The sequence below is a fragment of the Diadema antillarum genome, unplaced genomic scaffold (genome assembly GCF_040938485.1).
Source record: "Diadema antillarum isolate AM-2024a unplaced genomic scaffold, OU_Dant_1.0 seq00000302_RagTag, whole genome shotgun sequence".
NCBI lineage: Eukaryota > Metazoa > Echinodermata > Echinoidea > Diadematoida > Diadematidae > Diadema > Diadema antillarum.
The window spans coordinates 60,926-81,809 of NW_027271325.1; the positions used below are offsets into that span (position 1 = coordinate 60,926).

Genomic DNA, 20,884 nt, shown 5'->3' on the forward strand with positions numbered 1-20,884 from the left:
TGAAAATTTCAATTTTTGTTTTTTTTTAGTCTGGTAGATTATGCCACAGAAAACGTATGTGCCAATTTTCGTGGCGATTGGGCAATCGAAGGCTGAAATCTTGGGGGGGGGGGAAGGGGAATGATTCAACATCCCCCCCCCCCCAACAGAACAGCAAATACGCAACTTCGGTATAAAAAGATGCGTAAGACTTTAAATATACATTATCGCAAAAATAAGTTATCGCACAATTTCCGGAGGGGAGGGGGCCATAATGCCCCCAGTCTTTTTAGGGTTAAACCTATACATGTATAACTAGGCTCCCAGGCCCTCCTCCAGATCTCAGCCGTCGACTGCGCGATCGCAGCGAAAATCGGCACACACATTGCCTGTGACGTAATCTAAACAAATATAAATTATCATTTGTGCTAAATTATGCTAATTAGCATAATGTGTCCTCGTGAAATCCAACTATTTGCTATAAATCACTAGATAAATCTCCAAACCAGTACATTTTTTTTTGTGTTCATATTCTTTCTATTGTCCTTAGCAAAAGTAAGTTGAAAAAAGTTGTGCCATCAAAACAAAAATACCTATTTTTTTTACTGTTTTTTAAAATTTCTTATGTATTGCTCTGTTTTTCGACTCTTTGTTTTTCATTGTTCTTTCAATGAAATTTGTCCGCGACAATGTTACAAGCACGAAGATATGTTATTAATTGATTTTGATCAATTAAACCGAACAAAAAAATAATGCTTTTATGAAATTGGACTGTAAACGCAATTTGCATTGAAATTGTTCAAGAATTCACGTTTTTGAGCTTTTTTTCGGTCTGACATGCATGTACATAATAGATTTATGCGTAACTTTGGAACCGCGTGCCTGGGCGTCGCAAATTTAGTGTCAAAAGATGCGGGAGACTCAAAAGAAAAAAGTAATGAAACATCGCGGCGATAGCTTTTTGCGATGGCGACATATCGCGCGGAATGTCGAGGTTGTGATAAAGTGGGCTACTAGTCTGTCCTCCCAAGTGGATTGGAAGGGAAAGCTAGGCCAATTATACGGTGGACGATAGGTCTTGATTTTCATAGAGTTCATTTAGTTACATGTTGCCCCTTCTCATCCATATTGTTACCCTCTCTCATTCTGTGTCTAAGTAGCTGTATTACTTCGGTGTTCTCCGTTTCCTTTTGCCTGTGTATATAATGTGTGCACCACTTATTGCCTGTCTCTTTGGTGTCTTTTTTCTTAGGTTTCTACATTACCCATGTGGCAATGCAGCTTTGCCAAGAGGTACATCTGTACGGCTTCTGGCCGTTTCCTGTTAGCGTTAGTCGGGATAAACTGAAGGAGCTACCCTGCCACTACTTTAACGATGAACCCTTCACCAAGTCACATAACATGGACGACGAGTTTCGGCTTTTGTTGCAGATGCACGAACACGGGCTACTTCGCATGCACACCGGGCAGTGTACCGCGTCGGATGAACAGTTACATGAAAAAGAAGATACTAGCCAGAATGCAAACCACTTTGGTCATGTTCCGCAGACGGGTGGTCGTGGGGTGGAGGAAGGAAGCAGGTGATAAGCGGCTATAGTGACTTGTGTGTGTAACTATTATGCAATGAGCTACAAGACAAGAACAAATCTTATGACTGACTGCATTATCTTTGAGTTGCTGTCAATAATCGACAGGAAATGTTGAGAAGTCTGTGAAGAAAGGGAGATAATATGTATATTTGACATGTGTATATCCTTGCCATCCTGCTAGTTTCATTATTGTATGCCGGGAACGTGTACTCGAGGATACTTTCAATTGGGTCGTGTTACGTTGCCGCCGCAGCATCATATTTGTGCGCACGATACTGGTCACGCTGTAGGCGGATTTTAATCAAATTTATTATGTAAAAATCTAACTTTTGGTGATAATGTCCTTGCTTGTTCCTTCTCTATAGACAAAATTATTTTAGAGAGAATGTTTGTGTACGCTATACCAGCCACACGTGCTGCCTCCAGTTTTCCACATTTTAGGGTCAAAGTAATATTTCTGTTGGTATCTTGTTTGCAGCCCATGGCTGCGTTTCTCGACGGATTTTGTTCAAATTTGATGTGGAAGTGTATTACCTAAAAATGTAGAAGTTTGTAACTTTTGGTAGTTGCACCTTCGGTTGTACACACAAAATGGTTGATCTTGAGTGTTTCCTCGTCTGCATTCTCCTGACCACATTTCTCATCGGATTTTATTCAAGTTCCGTACAGAGGTATTTCACTGTCATATCTTGACCTATAATTAGTTTGGTTTTGCTCCTGTCAATGTTCTACCTTTTATTGGGTCAAAGACCACCACCATGTTCTGTCCGCTCTACACTCCATATTTCTTGATGAATATTTAGCTCACCTGAGCCGAAGGTGACTTGGTAGTTACCACCTCTAGAGGAATAGAATCTCAATTTGTTCGATGGGCACCATGCCCCCTCCCTTGGGGGTCTCCGAGGGGGGCCTAAACCCGCCAAAATTAAGGAATCTCTAAAAATTTTCTTCTCTAGAACCAGAAGTGATAGAGCTAAGTTAATGTTATGAACAAGTACAATGATAATTGTAGTTGCAAGTTTGTTCATGGTGGATCCAGGGGTGCTCCCCGTGAGGTCCTGTGACGGGTGCCAATTGGGGCTGAAATTGTACATTTTCATCTTCTTCTTTAGAACGCATGGTCAAATTTTCACCAAACTTGGCAGGTATTATCATTGCTTCCCACCTGATGGTCCCCTGGAGTGCCAATGTCCCCATCGGGGGGGGGGGGGGGGGAGGATGGGGATGGGCTGAGAGTTCAAGGTGGGGCCCAACTTTTCATCTACATGTAAAAAAGGCGTGGTCAGATTTTCACAAACATGACGGGTGCTATTGCTGGAGTGTAGAAAATATATTTGTACACATCAGCACAATTCTTCGCTTGGGGGTCCCCCAAGGGGGGGGGGGGGGGATGCAAAGCCTTCATATTGAAGAATATACGAATCTTTTTATCTGGAACAAGAAGAGATAAGCTAGTTAGCGCCATTAGTAAGTAGATTGGTGACTGTAGTTTCTAGTTTGTTGATGTCAGATCCAGAGGTGGGCTATGAAGGGAAGGGCGGGGGGGGGGGGGGGGGAGGGGGAGTTAAGTTAGGACCCTGTTTTTCTCATTTTCTTCTTCTTGAAAAGACATGGTCAGATTTTCACAAACTTGAATGATATTTTCCCTAGAGTATAGAAAATATATTTGTACAAATGGGTACAGTTCTTCACTTTGGGTCCCCCAGGGAACAATGCCCCATGAAAAGGGTTGGGGGTTGAGGTGGGGAGTAAGAGACAAAGCCCCCCAATCAAGGATCTTCTGTTTAAGAACCAGAAGGGATATGTAAATTAGTGCTATGAGTAAGTACATTGGTTACTGCTGTTTTACGTCTTTTTTTTAATGCCAGTTCCATTCCAGAGGTGCTGGGGGGGGGGGGGGTTGACCGATTTGTTTCTTCTTCACACATAGTCAATTTCTTTCACCAAATTTGGCACGCGTTATTACAAGGGTGATAATACATACTTAGTACAAGGACCCGAGAACCTTCTACATGTATTTGAAATTCTTCCCCCCCCCCCCAAAAAAAAGAATCTTGTTTATTACCAGAAATGCTCTCAGTAAATTAGCGAATGTACATTCAAGGTTATTCAAGCGAGATCTAGGGGTTAGGCAGGGACCGAATAGGGGTCAGTTTTTACTTTTTTTAAAAATTGTATAGTCAAATTTTGTAAACACAGTGTACTTGGCGGTTTTTTCAATAATGTCATTGGGGGCACTGTGGCATAGTGGATAAGACTCCCGACTCCCGCTCGGAGGACCCGAGTTCGAATCCCGCCCAGTGCTTACGTCCTTGGACAAGATGTTTTTACCCACTGTGTCCCTCTCGACCCAGGTGTATAAATGGGTACCTGGCAACGCTAGGGTAATAATAATAGCAGGGCCCTCTGGTAGAGCAGTGGCAACACTGAAGAGGCTACCCTGGGTAAATAAGACCTTATTATTATTATTATTATTATTATTATTATTATTATTATTATTATTATTATTATTATTATTATTAATATGTACATAGCCGTCATGCCCAATGAATGCCCTTAAAGCTGCCCCCGCCTCAAGTTTGCAATGTTCTCAGATAAAAGTCAGCAAGAATGCGGGGAAGGGGAACTAGCGATACTTTGGTGAGCGCGAGACTCTCTGGGTCTCTTGTTAAAACTCATATGGACCTGCATCATCATTGTTTGGGGTAATACGTTGCTCCCAGCGCTCCGCGTTTTATACTGTCAATGGTCATATGTTAGTGGCACGCCATACAGGTGGCATTTTATGACGGATATCGTAGCTGAAATTTTGTACTCCGGTTTATGGTGGTCAAATCAGCGAGGCTCCCTACTGGCAACACTTTTTGACTGTTTTGCTTTTTTTTCCTTTCGTATGCAGGCCATCATGGAATACTCTTAACACGTATTGTGAAACGACTGGGGGGAGGGGTGTACAGCTATATTGAGTGGCAAGCAGATTTTGACCCTATAACAGCAACATATTATTATGTTGACGGAACGAACTGAAGAAAAGAGAAGAACGATGAGGACAATTTGCTGAAAATGGTTACACTAGGTTTTTCATTTCAAATATAGCCTCGTAGACGTTCACCTGTAAGTCTCAACGCCGTTATAACCTTTATGGTCCACATGACTGTCCAGTTATTGAGAGCAAGTGAACAAGTATGACTACCATACATTTCACGAACTGTGCCAAAGATTTTGGGCAATTAGATTTATCAAGCCTACGTATAGGTGTATCGTAATAATCCATGTTTTTGGTATCAATGATATCTTTGATTCTGAGAGGAACAGCTTTAATTGTCAATCGTTACACTAAGAAGCACTTGAAAGAAGCTGGTACTTCATATTCATGTTTTACATTCAAACGTAGTCTGCCCTTCTATTGTTACTGACAAGCCCTGCCTGTGACTTACTTTCAGAGTGAGCGATTTTGATAAAATAGCCATCTACAAATTGCAGTGTATTGTGCACATTTTTTTTCAGGTAAAGGACACAGTGCTTATTCTATATTGTTATAATTAACTGTTTAACATTTGCTGAATGACTGTTTGCTTGTGACTATTTATTGCTTGATGAAGTATTGATGAAGTAATGTTGACTTTTGTTAATGTAAACCAATATGTATTTTATTGCATGATGATTTGTAGCAATTCCTTTCCTGCCAGGAAGTGGTTTCTACATGACGAATGTCTCTCATTCTGATAGGAACTCTCAGGTAAGGAGCCACCATATGTCATCGTGCGTTATATTACATAGTTTTCAACTCCTTTTTGCAGGCAAATCTGGTACATTTTAATACATTCTGGAGACATGTATAAACTTGTGGAAAAAGTTCAAACGAGAAAAAATGGAATTACCCTTTCCTTCTCTACTCTCTAATAACATTTGCACAGTATGTATGAATGGAAATGTATATTACTCTGGTGCTATGCTTAACGATACAATTTTAACACGCCCGTAATTATTGTGAAATGTAGTCTAGAAGAATTCTATTACTTTTATGGGATCCAGAACTGACACCTCAACACAACATTATTATTTAAGTACACATGATTTAGATTTAAGGGATTTTTAGTATGAAGGGGTATAATGTCTTCTCTATAAATGCCACAAAATAATGATTTGGAAAGACAAAGTCAGTACTTTTATCATTTGTGTTCACTACGTAGATCAAACGACCAGGTAAACGAAAAATTCTTCATAGTGCACCTTGCAGTGACACAATTATGAATTTCTTGTCTTGAATTCGTTTTGGAATTATAATCGCTATTATTTCATTTTTTTGTTACAATTTGTGCCTACATGATGTAAGTACCATTTCTCCAATACACAAGAAGTCGTTCTGTTTTGATGTGGATGGAGTTGAAGAATTGTTCATTGAACAAATATCAACGGTAAAAGTTCATTTATGCTTTTACAGAAGGTTAATAAAAAACAAAGGGGAAATACATATAAGGAAAATAGGTATCGATTCGCACCACTCCTACTCTGAGCTGCATGCATCGTATTTCGAATCTAAGAGTGTAAATGTATTAAGGCCTCAAACATACAAAGAGAAAATCACATAACCTGCAAAGATACTCATCCATCACGTTGGACTTAAGTGTGCAGGGGATCGTGCTGAAGGACATTGTGGATAGTATCTGGAATTGACCTGAATTGTCAAATAGTTGATGCAATGCCGGTGCTAATTCATTCTTCATTGAAGTCTCGATGTATGTTTGTAATAACGATGATTAAAAAAATATATATATACGAAAGGCATGAAACTCGTAACGGGTGCCTTTTGCAATAGACATACATGTCGATACATGTCGAATTTTGATGTATGTTGTCCCTAACGTTTCATCAGCAAAGCAAGCTTATGACACAGTTTTTGATATCATTGCAAAAGTTCTTTATTACATTGAGCATGTTGAGTTAATGTTTGAGCAACTCATGACTTTCCGCAAGAAAATGAGTATAGTTGCCGTCCGTAAATGAATTGTGATGCCGTAATATAAGTAAGATTGGACCGATAGCAGTAGTTTAATGCTGTTGTTTAAAGCCAGGGAAAGCGATGTTAACACAGAAGCAGACTCGGAGTGGCACCAAAATGACACCTGACCTAGAACACCAGGTTAGTAATAAGATGTTGTTTGCAATTCACACTCAAGGCATCTTCGCCTTGCCTTATACTGTCCCTTATGTGTGTGTTTGGCCTTGACAAGCATCTCGAGTTGTGCGTTGGTAATTACTCTTATCACTATTTTATGTCAACACAAACTAGTTTTCTTCCAGACAACCAGATTGTTTGCTTGTTTGTTTGTTATAATTATTCAGTAAGTTTAAAAACCATCCGCCATGCATTTTCTTCTAATTAAAAAAAGAAGAAGAATAATTTACAGATAAAAGCAAGTCAATCATTGACATTTTAATAGAATAATTGATATCATTGTTGATACATATATGCATATGAATATGTATATATTTATCTATCAATTAAATTACACTTTTGGCCACTGGAATGAAATGAAATATTTCAGACTTAATTAAACAGCTTCTTTTAGTATTTTACTATCTCCGTGTAAACAAAAGGGTAGTTGAGTGCTTACACAATGTTTTCCCATTACACAAGTGATATAAAATTGAAAAATGTGTTTTACGTAATAATTTCTATCGTCCGAGTCTATAAAAGCCATTGCATGTACGAAATTCTGTCCATTTCCCTGATTCAACACTGTGTGTAATGAGGCTCCTTTTTTCCGAGCTCTATGAACCGTTTGCAATGAAAATCGGTAGGAGAGACGCTCCCTGAGCTATGCCTGATTCAGCGTAACCTGTATTTCGCGAGAGTGGTTTTGCACTGTGGTAGGACAGCTACAAACAGAATGATATCGAGGACGTCCTCGGGACATCTAAGAGTAGAGTCTGTAAGATCTTGAAACGTCAACATGAGGCATGGAAAGTGCGGTCACGAAATGCTCCAGGACATCCAATTCCTAAGGCTAAACTTTAACAACGAGACTCGATGGTCGCCAACCGTTGAATCTGTGCAAAAGAAGCCGGAAAATGGTGACGAATCATCTTCGTCGATTGTGGATGAGACATCATGGGATCAACTTTTTCCGGTCAACCGTAAATCTGAGATTGCTCCAACATGGTTATCGATTACACCGGTCCACTATAGGTATGTCCACGTCTGGCTGTTCGCCACAGAGTTGCTCGTCTTCGCTGGGCCAGGGAGCACAAAATGCTTCCTCCTGAACACTAGCGACATGTTGTCTTCACGGACGAGAGCCGCTACATCCTTGCCCGAACATATGGGAGACAATGAGTTCGTCGATTACCCGGTGAGAAACTTCGTGATGACTGCATCAACAAGACGACTCAAGGCGGTTGAGTCTCAGTGATGTCATGGGCCGACATCTATTACAACGAAAAAAAAAAAAAAAAACCGCCCCTTGTGGTTCCGGAAAGAAACGCCAACGCCGTCATGTACAAAATATCTTGGAGTTTCACTACCTACAAGAGTACAGAGACAATTTCTGACTGCAGGACGACAACATTTGACCACACAAGGCCGCTGCTGTAAGGGAATTCCTTGAGGCAGAGCTCGTGGAGCAGTTACAATGGCAATCCTGCTGTGCAGGATTTAGCAGATGTTTTTGAGGGAAGAATGGGATGCTATACTTATTGTTGTTGTCAACATGCTAGTGGACATCATGCCACGAAGTCTGCACTCCTGGTACTTACCAGGAGTGGACATACCCGCTATTAATGACTATCAGAGTAACATCAATGACTCTACTTTGATGCAAACTGAGCAATGAAATCTCCTCAAATCTAAAGAAATTGACGAAGATTAAAGACAAATTGTGATGACCCTGAATTTACTGTCAATTGTTGCCTTTGTCGTGTTATGCTCAAAACACCAACCAATTTCGGATCATAATAACTGCAAATCAATGTGAAATGTGAGTAAGGACAAAATAATGACATAACGTGTTTGCATGAACCATAAACGCTTGTGAATGAACGTTATAATTTGAATATTTGTCCAAAAGTGTAGTTATTCAGTGTGGGAGGCTTTTACTTGTATCATACCGAGGAGGCTAAACAGAGTGCGACGAAATGATTGCCAGACAGGACCTCGCAGGTTTGAACTCCCAGACTCTAGTAATTCTATAGTAGTAGTAATTGTCGTCAGTGGCGTTATCTGTCAAGTTGGTATATGTGTATATGTATATATATATATATATATATATATATATATATATATATAGAGAGAGAGAGAGAGAGAGAGAGAGAGAGTAAAAACAGCCGTATAAACACCGCACTGTTTTTGCTCTTGATATCTATTTATTACACACCGACGCAGAACTTTCATATTTTGATATATATATATATATATATATATATATATATATATACACTCAGCAAAAAAAGTAAGTTCCCCCCTATCATTTGTGGATATATCTCAAAAAGTATTCAACCGATTTTCATAATTCAAAGGGAAATGGATAAAGAATTTTATTACTCATAACATGAGTGGAAAATCATTGCCACCAGATATCATTATTGGTGTGAAAAAATGCATTTTATGTCAAAATGCATGGAAACAAAAGTTGCACTTTAGTGATTTGCAATGACTTTTACACAAATAATCAAACAATCACTCATGATTCTGAACATTTAAGCATGGGTTATTGCATATTTCTCTATCTCTTTCTTTTCATGAGCATATGATGAAGTATTTGATAATTGATATGTCCACCACCCGCAATGACCAGCCGCCAACTCCTCCTCAAACTGTTAACTAAAGTTTGTACTTGGCGCTGCTCAATGTTGGTCTATGCTCTCTGCCAGATGCGCTGATATTCTTGCAGTGAAGTGTCATCTTTCAACTTCTTGCTCGCTTTCCACTTAATGATATCCCAAAGATTCTCTACTGGATTACAGTCAGGGGATCTTGCAGGCCACTCCATACGTTCGATGCCATTTTCCCTCAGCAAACCGATCTACAACTTGAGGGCATGATGCAAAATGCCCACAGGCACAATAATGTGATCAACCTGAATTGGAATTACAAAATCACATGGGTTCTACCAATATTTTCATATTGAGAAGGCCTATTGTTCAAAAAGTATGCATAACATCTGTTTAATAGGGAAGCACATTGTACCTGAAGAAATTCCTGAGAATTACACAATTTAAAAAGATCATTTGATAACTTACATAGGAAATGTATACAATATGCTCTCTATGGCCTAAAGTGCAACTTTTTTTCCCATGCATTTTTGACATAAAATGCGATTTTTTTACACCAATAATGATATCTGGTGGCAATGATATGCCATTCATGTTATGAGTAATGAAATTCCCTATCCATTCCCGTTCTAATTATGAACATCCGTAAAATACTTTTTGAGATATATCCAAAAAATGTTAGGGGGGAAACTTACTTTTTTGTGTATATATATATATATATATATATATATATATATATATATATATATACGTGTGTGTGTGTGTGTGTGTGTGTGTGCATGTATACAACTGTACATTCATATATATTGGATATACGTGTATATACAATGTATGTATGAATGTGTTATGAGTACAGGTGAACCCCGGGACCGCCAGAAATGTCTTGTTGGAAAACTGACGCCAATAAAAGGTTGCTACAAACATTATAGATACAGAGGTAAGACTATGTCCAGCCGGTCGCAACGCAAGAAAATCCCACTTGCATGTGGGAGAGTCGTCAGGTTAGTTATGTTTGTGTCAAATAGATACAAGTAAGAGTATTTTTATGAAGTAAACTTGAGAACTTGTGTAAGTGTATGTATATGTACAGTGAAACCATTTTTACATGATGGTATGGATAGTAATTTTCATTTGCGGATTTGCGAGTGTAAACATCGTGGAGAGAGAGAGAGAGAGGGGGGGGGGTTGGGGATGGGCAGAGAGAAATCGTTTCCAATTACGTGATAATATTTATTATATATATATATATTAGCAAAAAAAAAGAAGGAAAGTAAACATTTTTTCAAGTTTATATTTCTCATAGAATATTTGGCTAAAGGTTAATGTATTATATACCATATGAAAGGTAATTTAATAAGCCATTTCGTAGTTCCACTTTACGCATGAGCAGAAAAAGGTCATTTGTACCAAGACGCATGTTTGGTTTTTAAATTCACTGAGATAAGCATCTTTCATATAATGATTATCCATGCAATCCTTGTAGATGATGCTTGCCAGTACATCCACCTAACAGCAATCCTGGTATTTGGCAATATGAATGAAACAGTTTTTATAATGCATTCAATGCAAAACAATGAAATGGATGCTTACCCGACGGTTGTTTGACGGACCATTCTGGTCATCTGGGCCCCGTTTTATCAAAATATAAAAATCAATTTTTAATTTCCTTACTACACAGGCTGCCATAGACTTACAGTTGAAATCAACTATATAATCGATTTTAACTCTTCATAAAAACAGGGCCCAGGTCTATGCAAGTTCATTCATTGTTTTGAACACGAATTCCATGAATTATTACGTCGGGCAAGCTTTACCAGTACGCATGATGTCTCTTTGAAAACGATTGAAGTGCCTACCCAACTGAGAAAAAAGAAAGGTCATTTGTACCAATTTGTACTAATTACGAAGTGGCTTATTGGTTTATCAACCTGGTAGGTCAATAAAAAGGGATACTTTAAGCGTGAGTGAACACCGTTTGTGTCTTCGAAGGCACAAAAAGTAAAAATTGCAAAAATGAACAAGTTGTCATTCATGCATGCTCTTCATAGGTGCTCTTCCGTGTAACAATAAGAACAAAAGACAACTTTAACCCAATAAAAAAACATAACTGAAGTTGCAAAAAATAACCCATGATTTCTAAAAAAAAAACCCCAATAAATGTTAAAACAATGGAGGAAAATTAAGAATCTTCTGTCAAATCCAAATTCATATGAAATGAGAGGAGCAATATAAACAAAAAAGTTTAGAAGTAACAAGCTTTCATTGAATATTGATAAGACATGTTTTATGCACTTTCGTACGCTTCAATCCCAACCCACCCTTCCTCAATGTATTTTTTATTGATAATATAAACATTGCTGAGAAACATTCAACCAAGTTCCTAGGAGTGCTCCTTGATAGCAATCTAACTTGGAATACTCATGTTCAGAATATTATAACAGCGATATCTAAAGCAACTGGTGTATTAAGAAGAATGGAATATTTAATTAATGATCAAAAATTTAATAATGTTATATAACACTTTATTTCTACCATATGTAATGTACTGCAATATTGTATGGGGCAAATGTAGCAAAACTGAATTGAACACAATTTTTTCTTCTCCAGAAAAAAGGCTCTTCGTATATGCACACATTCAAATTTTTTGACTCACACTGATCCCATATTCTACCGCCTAAAAACTTTGAAGGCCCATGATATACATTTATACCTAACTGCCATATTTTATGTATAAACACAACCGAAATTTATTACCATTTTTTCATAATGCTTTAGTAACTAATGACCATATTCATTCATACCCTACCCGTCGTTCCCATGATTTTCATTTAAGTAATCCAAAGCTTTTACTTGCTCAAAAGTCGATTAGACATCATGGTCCGGATACATGGAACACTCTTCCTGAGGAGTTGAAACAGAGTGCCTCCTTGTTTTTCATTCAAAGCAAACTTAAAGAAGCACATTTTATTTACAGTATACTTCAAATACGAACTAAAAACAAGTAATTTATATGACTAATGTTGGTCTCCCGATGGCAACGTCGCATATCGTCCCCTCTTCCAGCAAACCAATTCTATTATTCTAAATTCCAGCCTATCTGTCCTTGTGCATCTTCAAGCACCTGCACGCACATTCACCACTATCACACATCAGAGTTTATTTTCCCCTGCTATCTTCGCAGCAGAATTTGTATTGTTAGGAATCTTGTACGTCCTTATCTTTTTCCTCGGGCCGGCCATCTTTTCAAGCAATGGTTATAATGGCGGCCCTCTGCATAATCGCTTCTCAAACTATAATTGTTATTGTAATCCCTGCTGCATAGACATGCATACTGTATGTTATATCATTAATTCTCTTTTATATCGTTGTTTACGCAAGTCAAACGACTCTGTGTTAAATTTACTTTGTATATTTCCTACATGTTCATGATTATGTAACTTATGTATATCGTTTGTTTATGCAAGTCAAACGACTCTGTGTTGAATTTACTTTGTTTATTCCCTATCATGTTCAGGATTATGTAACTTATGTATATTGATTTGCAGAAAATAAAGTATCTATCTATCTAAAAAAAAAATGGTAGGAATTTGAATCGATTTTGTCAAAGTAGGAAAATTGTAAATTGTATTTGGTTCTTGAATTTGTCTCATGAATTCTTAGATTATTAAATCAAAAACTACGAAATAAAGATATTCTGTTCATTCAGTTATCTTTATGCCCTTAGTCCTGAATTATCATTTGATTTTTGAGTTGACAGAAATTATCAATTTCCCCCTTTAGTTTTCCCACTTTGATTTTGTTTTGAGGTTATAAAGGGATAAATGGAGCAAAAATTTATTTTTACTGTTCCATTCATGTCTCTCAATGTGTTAAATTGGTCTTTTGTTATCACTGTTATCTTGAAGAGCATTTCCAAATGAAAGACGACATGTCAATTTTTACTTTTCTACCTTGAAGGACAAAAACGAATGTGTTCACTGATACGTAAAGTTTCTCTTTATATTGAGCTACCAGTTTGATAGCCAAATTAATTACCCTGAATATGGTATATTATACAATGATTTTTACCAAAACCTTCTATGAAAAATATGAACTCGAAAAAAGTGTTAACTTCCTTTTTTATTTTGCTGAGTGTATACATACATATATATTTTGTAGATGTACTTTATGCGAACATAACGCAAATCTTGCGAAGGTTGTGCGCAGATGACGAGGCTTTTTAAAATACGTTTGAGAACAAATGTTCTCGAAATGTTATGTGTAATCATACCGTCTCCTCTAGTAAGAGGCAAAAATACTCTGTCCCTCGGACAGGACATAAAAATGGAGGTCCCGCGTGTGAGAGAGTCACAACTCATGCACGTTGAATTCACGGATTACGCGAACGATTTGCGAAGGAAACCGGAATGCCAAAAAATGGCAAATTTTCAACATTCGGTGAAGTTTTTGTTTTTTTTCGGAATGTGTTTCCTACAATTGAGCCGAAAACCTTTCTCGGGCAGTTTGAGCATATAGTTCTCACGACGAATGTGCGAACGTCGTGTGTACCATTGCTAAACTATGGTCAGTCACATGCACGAAGATCACGCGGTGAACAGCGCAAATTTACCAAGAATGACGGGAAAAAATGTTTCTAGGGGAAGTTTAAAAGCTGTCTTGAGTTGAAGTCATATTTAAGAACGTCCTATTCAAGACCATGGGATCAGTCTGGAAATGAGCAAGTGCACGACGGGTATAAATTAGATGCGAAACGTATGTATAGTACAAAAAGTTAGCCTTTTGCTGGTGAAATCAAGGAGGTACTAGGCGAGCTCGCCTAGTACCTCCTTGGTGATATAGGGCACTTTCATAGTACAAAGACACCTCTCTGTTGACTAAGGGCGCTCCCACAATATAACTGTGTACAACGGAGTGCCCCGTGATTAGAAGTAATCTAATCATAATATACTGATACGCTGGTATATGAGTATGATGGTAACACATACGCTTAGCCTGGGATGCTGCATTCCTGCCAACATCAGCCAGCCGGAGGTTTGCAAACAAATTGGCCCCGAATTCACGAAGGTGGTACAAATGAAAACCATGGTTTAAACCATGGACAAAAAACCATGGAGCGCCAAGTGTCGCATGAAATATTTCGTTACGAAATCAGTCATTTCGTCGATAAAAATGAATATTTTGTAACGAAATGACATTTTGTAACTAAATGAAACATTTCGTCCACGAAATGATAATTTCGTTAACGAAAACAGTCAATATGTCGACGAAATGATCAATTTCGTAACGAAATATTCCGTGCGGACACTTGGCGCTCCATGGTTTTTTGTCCATGGTTTTAAACCATAGTTTTCATTTGTACCACCTTCGTGAATTCGGGCCATTATGTTTACAATGATATCTCTTAATAGTTTGTCATCGATCTGTAATTATGAAGATGCTTAAAATGACAGTTTTGAAAAGTCCCCTCCCTCAGAATGAGTGTAATACTTTCATAAATATTCATATAATGTTCATAAATGGATGGCTGATATCCCCCCTTTTTCGTGTGACATTAAAAGAAAATGTCTTGGCAAGCGCAAGCCCGTTTGTAAAGGCTGTGAAAATTATTTTGTGCCGGAATTTTTGATGTGGATTTTGGCTATTTTTTTAATATCTTTTCTCATTATTTTTTTTAAAAGCTTTTTCAAAACTCTGCTTTCATAGACACTCAGCAGATGCTCAGTATCTTAAAAGTAAAGAAAGGGAATATGAAGAATTACAGGAAGAAGATGTGCGTGGTATAAGCCAAATGGATTGCTGAAGGTGAACGTAATACTAAGTATCTTTTTTTAATTTGGAAAAGAGAAATTTTCAACAGAAGTGTATTTCTCGATTCTCTACTAACAAAGGCATCTTAACCGATGCAACTGATATTCTTGAAGAAGAAAGGTTATTTTATCTCCGGTTATATACCAAAGACAACCTGAAAAAGTTAGTTTGATCCCATTAAAAATTTGGTGTTACCTACACTGCATCAGAATGAAGAACGATTCATTGGGGGAAAGATTTCAGAGAAAGAGTGTTATGAAACTATAATGTCGTTTTCAAACGATAAAACACCGGGATCTGATGGTTTACTCATTTAGTTTTACAAAATATTTTGGTCTCAGATTAGAGATGTGTTATGTTCTAAGTATAATAAATGTTTTGAGGAAAAATCTCTTCCACATTCAATGCGAAGAAGCATTATAACTTTGATTCCAAAAAAAAAGAGTAAAGACCTGTTACTTTTAAAGAACTGGCATCCAATATCACTTCTTAATAGTGATTACAAGGTTTCATAAAAAATTCTCTCCCAAAGACTTAAAAAGGTTTTACCTCATATAATAAGTAGGGATCAATATGGTTTCCTGAAAGGTAGATATATAGGAGAAATTATACGGTTGTTCATTTATATAAAACATTATTGTAAAATGTATAACATGGAAGGTATTGCTTTAAGCATTGATTTTGAAAAAGCCTTTGATATGTTAGATTGGGATTTCTTATATCATGCTCTTTATACCTTTGGTTTTAATCAGTCCTTTATTCAGTGGGTCAAACTGCTATACTACAAATTGAGGGTTGCGTAATAAATAATGGGTTTTCTTCGAAATCTTTTGATATACGACGTGGAGTGAGAAAAGGTTGTCCTTTATCTCCATATCTTTTTATAATTGCAGTTTAGTTACTTGGCTGTTTAATGCGACAAAATGAGGAAGTCAAGGGATTAGGAATATACGATATGCAGGTGAAAATATGTCAAAATGCAGACGACACAATTATGTTTTTGAAGCCGACTGAATTGAATCTAAGAAAATGTCTTGGAGTGTTGGATAGTTTTAGAGAAATGTTAGGCCTAAAAATAAACCTTGAGAAATGCAATGTAGTCAGACTTGGAGGTTTTTCAGAAATATTGTGTCGAGACATTCCACTTATCTGGTCAACAGATTTGTTTATGTATTTGGAATAAAGATTCCCCTCTCTGATTGTATCAACTATTATGATTTGAATTTCAGACCCCAAATTGCAGAAATAAGAGCACTTTTGAATTTGTGGAATTGTAGATCTTTGACACTGTATGGAAAAAATTGTTATTATAAAATCTTTAGTAATTCCAAAATTGATCTATCCTTTGAGTATATTGCCAAATCCTCCTCCATCTTTATTTGTTGAGGTTCAAAAATTATTTTTTGGGTTTTTATGGAGTTATAAGAACCATAAGATAAAACGTTCTTTGCTGTATAATGATTATGATGAGGATGGTCTGAAAATGCCGCATCTGCAATCTTTTACCTCTGGTATGAAAATAACTTGGGTAAAGAGGTACATTGATAAAGAAAATGAGAGTAAACATAAAGTTTTTTTTAGAATGTATGTAAGAACTATGGGCGGTGATATGTTCTTTAAATGGATTCTTTCACCTCGGCACCTTATTCTAAATGAAAATATTGATATTTTTTGGTATGATGTTCTTTTTGCATGGTGTCATTACAAGTACTACAATCCAGTTAAATTCAAGGAAATTGTTTCACAGCTATTATGGTTTAATTCCCATATTTTAATTGATGGTCAGCCTATTTATTCTAGAATTTTTTTTGGAATCAAACATGACTTACATAGGAGATATTATCAACCCTGATGGTTCCTTCATGAATTATGACCAAATATTACCGAAATTTAATCCAAGATTATTCTTGATATATCTCTCAATATACTATGCAATTCCTCAAGAATGGAAATTCACCATAAAACAAAATATAGATTGTCAAAGTGTTGTACAGGTATTACTTTCGAATCCTTGTGATCTTCTACTGAACAATTTTCTTAAAGCCAAAAGAGTTTCAAAATTTTGTTACCCATACTTTGTAAAGAACAATAAAGCCACACTTTCAGAGACAGACCAGCAAGTAAAATGGGAAACTGATTTACTGTTGAACTTACAAGATTCTTTGTTATGGAAGTCTCGTTTTTCTTTGATCTATAGATCATCGATAGAGAATAGAATTCGTAATTTTCAATTTAAGTTCGTACATAGAAAAATCGCTACTCAATGTTATCTGTGTAAAATAGGTATCAGTGATTCTGCAATATGTAATTTCTGTGACTCTCATCCACAGACATTAATACATTTATTTCTGAAATGTACCCATGTGTCATCTTTATGGTATGAAGTATTTTTTTGGCTCAAAGCTAAAAATGTCCGCAATGTTATGTTTACGGATGAAAAAATCTGTTTTGGAACTTTACATGTTGAAAGAGGACATTTCGTGAATACAATTATCTATTATGCAAAATATTTTATATTTTCTTGTAAAATCAAAAATATCATTCCAACTCTAAGTCTGTTTGTGTTTTCTATGAAGCATTTGGAAAATACAGAACGCATCATAGCTATGAAAAAGAATCGTCTAGATTTTCATGTGAGCAAACGGCAAGCTCTTCTACCATAGTTTTCTATGTTATTTGTTTTTTCCATAATGTACTATTCATTATTATACGTGTATTTGGTATATGAAGCAGCATGTGAATTGGGCAAATAAAGTTGGAAAAAAAAATGTCTTGGCAAGCGCAAGCCCGTTTGTAAAGGCTGTGAAAATTATTTTGTGCCGGAATTTTGATGTGGATTTTGGCTATTTTTTTCTTTTCTCATTATTTTTTTTACAAGCTTTTTCAAAACTCTGCTTTCATAGACACTCAGCAGATGCTCAGTATACACAGTCTCTCAAAACAAGGAATCTGATTCAGGACAATAGGATGTATGATATAATTATATCATAGCCCAAGTGTATAGTTGCGGTAGACTTGAAGATTTTTTAAAATAAATTCATCAAAAAGTTAAATTAAGAATGTAGTTTGTTAATTGTTTTGTCCTGTGTTTTCTAATTACATTTCTCGTTATCCGTGTGTGTGAATACACATGAAAATATATCTATCGTGATATCTATCACATCTCCATGCATTTATACTGCCGTTATTTTGTCATTGCTGGTGAGCGGTGTTACAAATTTCAATAAGATAAAAAAGGGTTTTCGTTTGGGAGGAGGATACACCCCCTCCCCCACTCGATGATCCACATCCATAGACTTGATACACATTGACGGGAAGCACACGCAAGAGAAGAGGCGACAGCTTTTAGCAATTAACATTGTCCCTGGGATACTAATTTTTCTTCTTCTTTTTTTACACAAAGTGTGCACCAGATCGCTGAATTTCACTAAAAACACAGAAGTTGCCTCGTGCGACAGGAGGCTTCTTCGCTTCATTGCCCTCGACCCTTTCGGAAAAAAAAAATCCTGCATTCATACATGTATGTGTACAAGATTCTTCGGGTACTGTTTTCCCACGAAGGTATCATTTCGTCATCGTTGTTTTCGTCCCAGACTCTTTAGGGCTCACATGGGTAAATAATTCCCCATAGAGACGTGTGTTAAAATTCAAAATTAAAAAATTCTGTAAAATAGCTGGGAGAAATGAGGTGTTTTATCTTCACTAACCTGGATAAGTGAGATATACCCTTTCATCCATCGAATTTCCGAGGCGGGTTCTTCAGCTCAAACTGTCCAAGGGTCCGCAAAGTCAGACTACGAGTTCTTTTTGCTCAAAAAGTCACCTATTTTCTGTACATGCACCCAATGAAATATAGTCCCTTCAAATTCCATGAGAAAAGCTTTCATCTTCCAACCAAAATGCAGTTTGTAGAGGAATTCATACTCAATATCTGCAGCTATTCAGTTTTTTTGCCAAACTACGTTATTGATTTTTGAATAATTTTTTCCTTCATTTATTTTGTTATCTTTGGTACGAATTTGTGAAGGGGTCAGGGACATTCCAATTTATCTACAGGTGTGAGCCCTATACATTGAATCGCGTATGGAACACCATGTGTTGTAAAAGTCGGAAACTCTTCAGGTGTGAGTTTCTTCATTTTGTCTCCCTCTGCAAATCAAATTTTAAATAATTATGAATAATATCTTTCTTTCATCGGAAACTCTTATCAGAGATTTTTACTCTGTGCAAGCAACAGAAAAACTACTGATCAGAGGTTTGAACTTTGCACTACTAACGCAAAACTACTGATCAGAGGTTTATAACTCTGCACGAGTAATTAAACAAAACCTCTGATCAGCAATTTTATCTGTGCACGAGCAAAGAAAAGCCTCTGATCAGTCGTTCTATCTCTGCACTCACAGCTCGAAACTTCTGATCAGTAGTTTTATCTCTGCACTCATAGCGCCAACCAAATCTCCGTTGTTTTTATTTCTGCACCCGCAGCTCGAAACCTCTGATCCGGTGGTTTCTCTGTCCATGAGCAGTAGTTTCTCTGTTTTGCGTCATAATGATGAGGAGGAACACTTTGAAGGTGATTACTGCTATAGGTAGCAGTTTCCAAAAATTACTCCAAACCTCTCAGGCCAGACACGGTTCTATTCCTGCACGATTTCCCCTTTTAGTACACATATTTTCTGTTCCCTTGAGATGGACCCACTTTGAATGATAAGCAGCCCCTTTTGTTATGAAACTACAACTTATTTCTCTGAAATTGAACAACCTTCCCTGAAAAAGAAAAGTTTTGGACCGCGATAGTAACTCTAAAGCACAAATTACATCGTATTAACGTAAGGCTGTGGACAACTGGAAAACAAAATTTTCTTTTTATAAAGCTAATAAGTCCAGGAGGATTGTTGCAAAGGTCATATTTTCCATCATAAGCTAGACACCTCCGAGATTTTAGAGCATATCTTAGATTGGAGAAAGTTAGATGGAACTTGATAGAATATGAGGAAATTCAGAAAGAAAATATTAGATGATCAATTTGATCGAGAGAATCTTGTGAGATGCATTGCCAAATTTTAAAAATTAGTATGGTAAATTCAACAATTAAGAGGCTGTTGCAAACTTTGCAACAACAACAAAAACAACATCAACAACAAACCATATTATGGACAACGGAAGAAACAGAAAGTTTCAGAAATGAAAGACAAAACAAAATAGAGGGATACACCTACCAAATGAGTACCCTGGTGAAATTACAATAGAAAAAGGTTTTACATCACCAAACCACAGAATATGATTTCACGGATTTTATTGTGGACAAATGTGACGTATTGTTTAGTTAGTAGCTATTTTCTGGAGAGTTGAAGGAACAGCGAATTTGAATGTATGAATACATTCAGTATAAAAGAACACAATGACGTCACGGAGACAGGGTGTGCATACAGGTATTGGGTCGTATAGCTCTGACCTCACGGTAGTAAAGACAGTAAGCTTTAGGATGATACCAAATGTGACGACTGTTATTCTAACATTACAGAAGAAATATGATAAGTCTAATCAAGCAAAGTTGAATTTCCTCATCTTGTATAATAAGCATTGACCGAGCTTTAAGATGACAGTATTAGTCAGGTCGCTTAATGTCAAAATTTGGGCTTACCGTTACAGAGCGGATAAAAGCACCAAATTTGGAGAGGTGATCCCCTAGGACCTACTCATTGATATTAGAGTAGGAGTTCTCTAGAATTTTT

The 20,884-nt window shown here is 36.9% G+C and overlaps 1 protein-coding gene across 1 annotated transcript in view; it reads left to right on the forward strand.

Moving 5' to 3' along the window:
* Nucleotides 1-2,744, forward strand: part of LOC139730343 (alpha-N-acetylneuraminate alpha-2,8-sialyltransferase ST8SIA3-like) — a 40,299-nt gene extending 37,555 nt beyond the window's left edge. The window contains exon 9 of the mRNA XM_071641210.1: nucleotides 1,232-2,744. Within this exon, the coding sequence (XP_071497311.1) occupies nucleotides 1,232-1,563 (332 nt within the window). The 3' untranslated portion in view covers nucleotides 1,564-2,744. The remainder of the gene's footprint in view (nucleotides 1-1,231) is intronic.
* The last annotated feature ends 18,140 nt before the right edge of the window (nucleotides 2,745-20,884 follow it).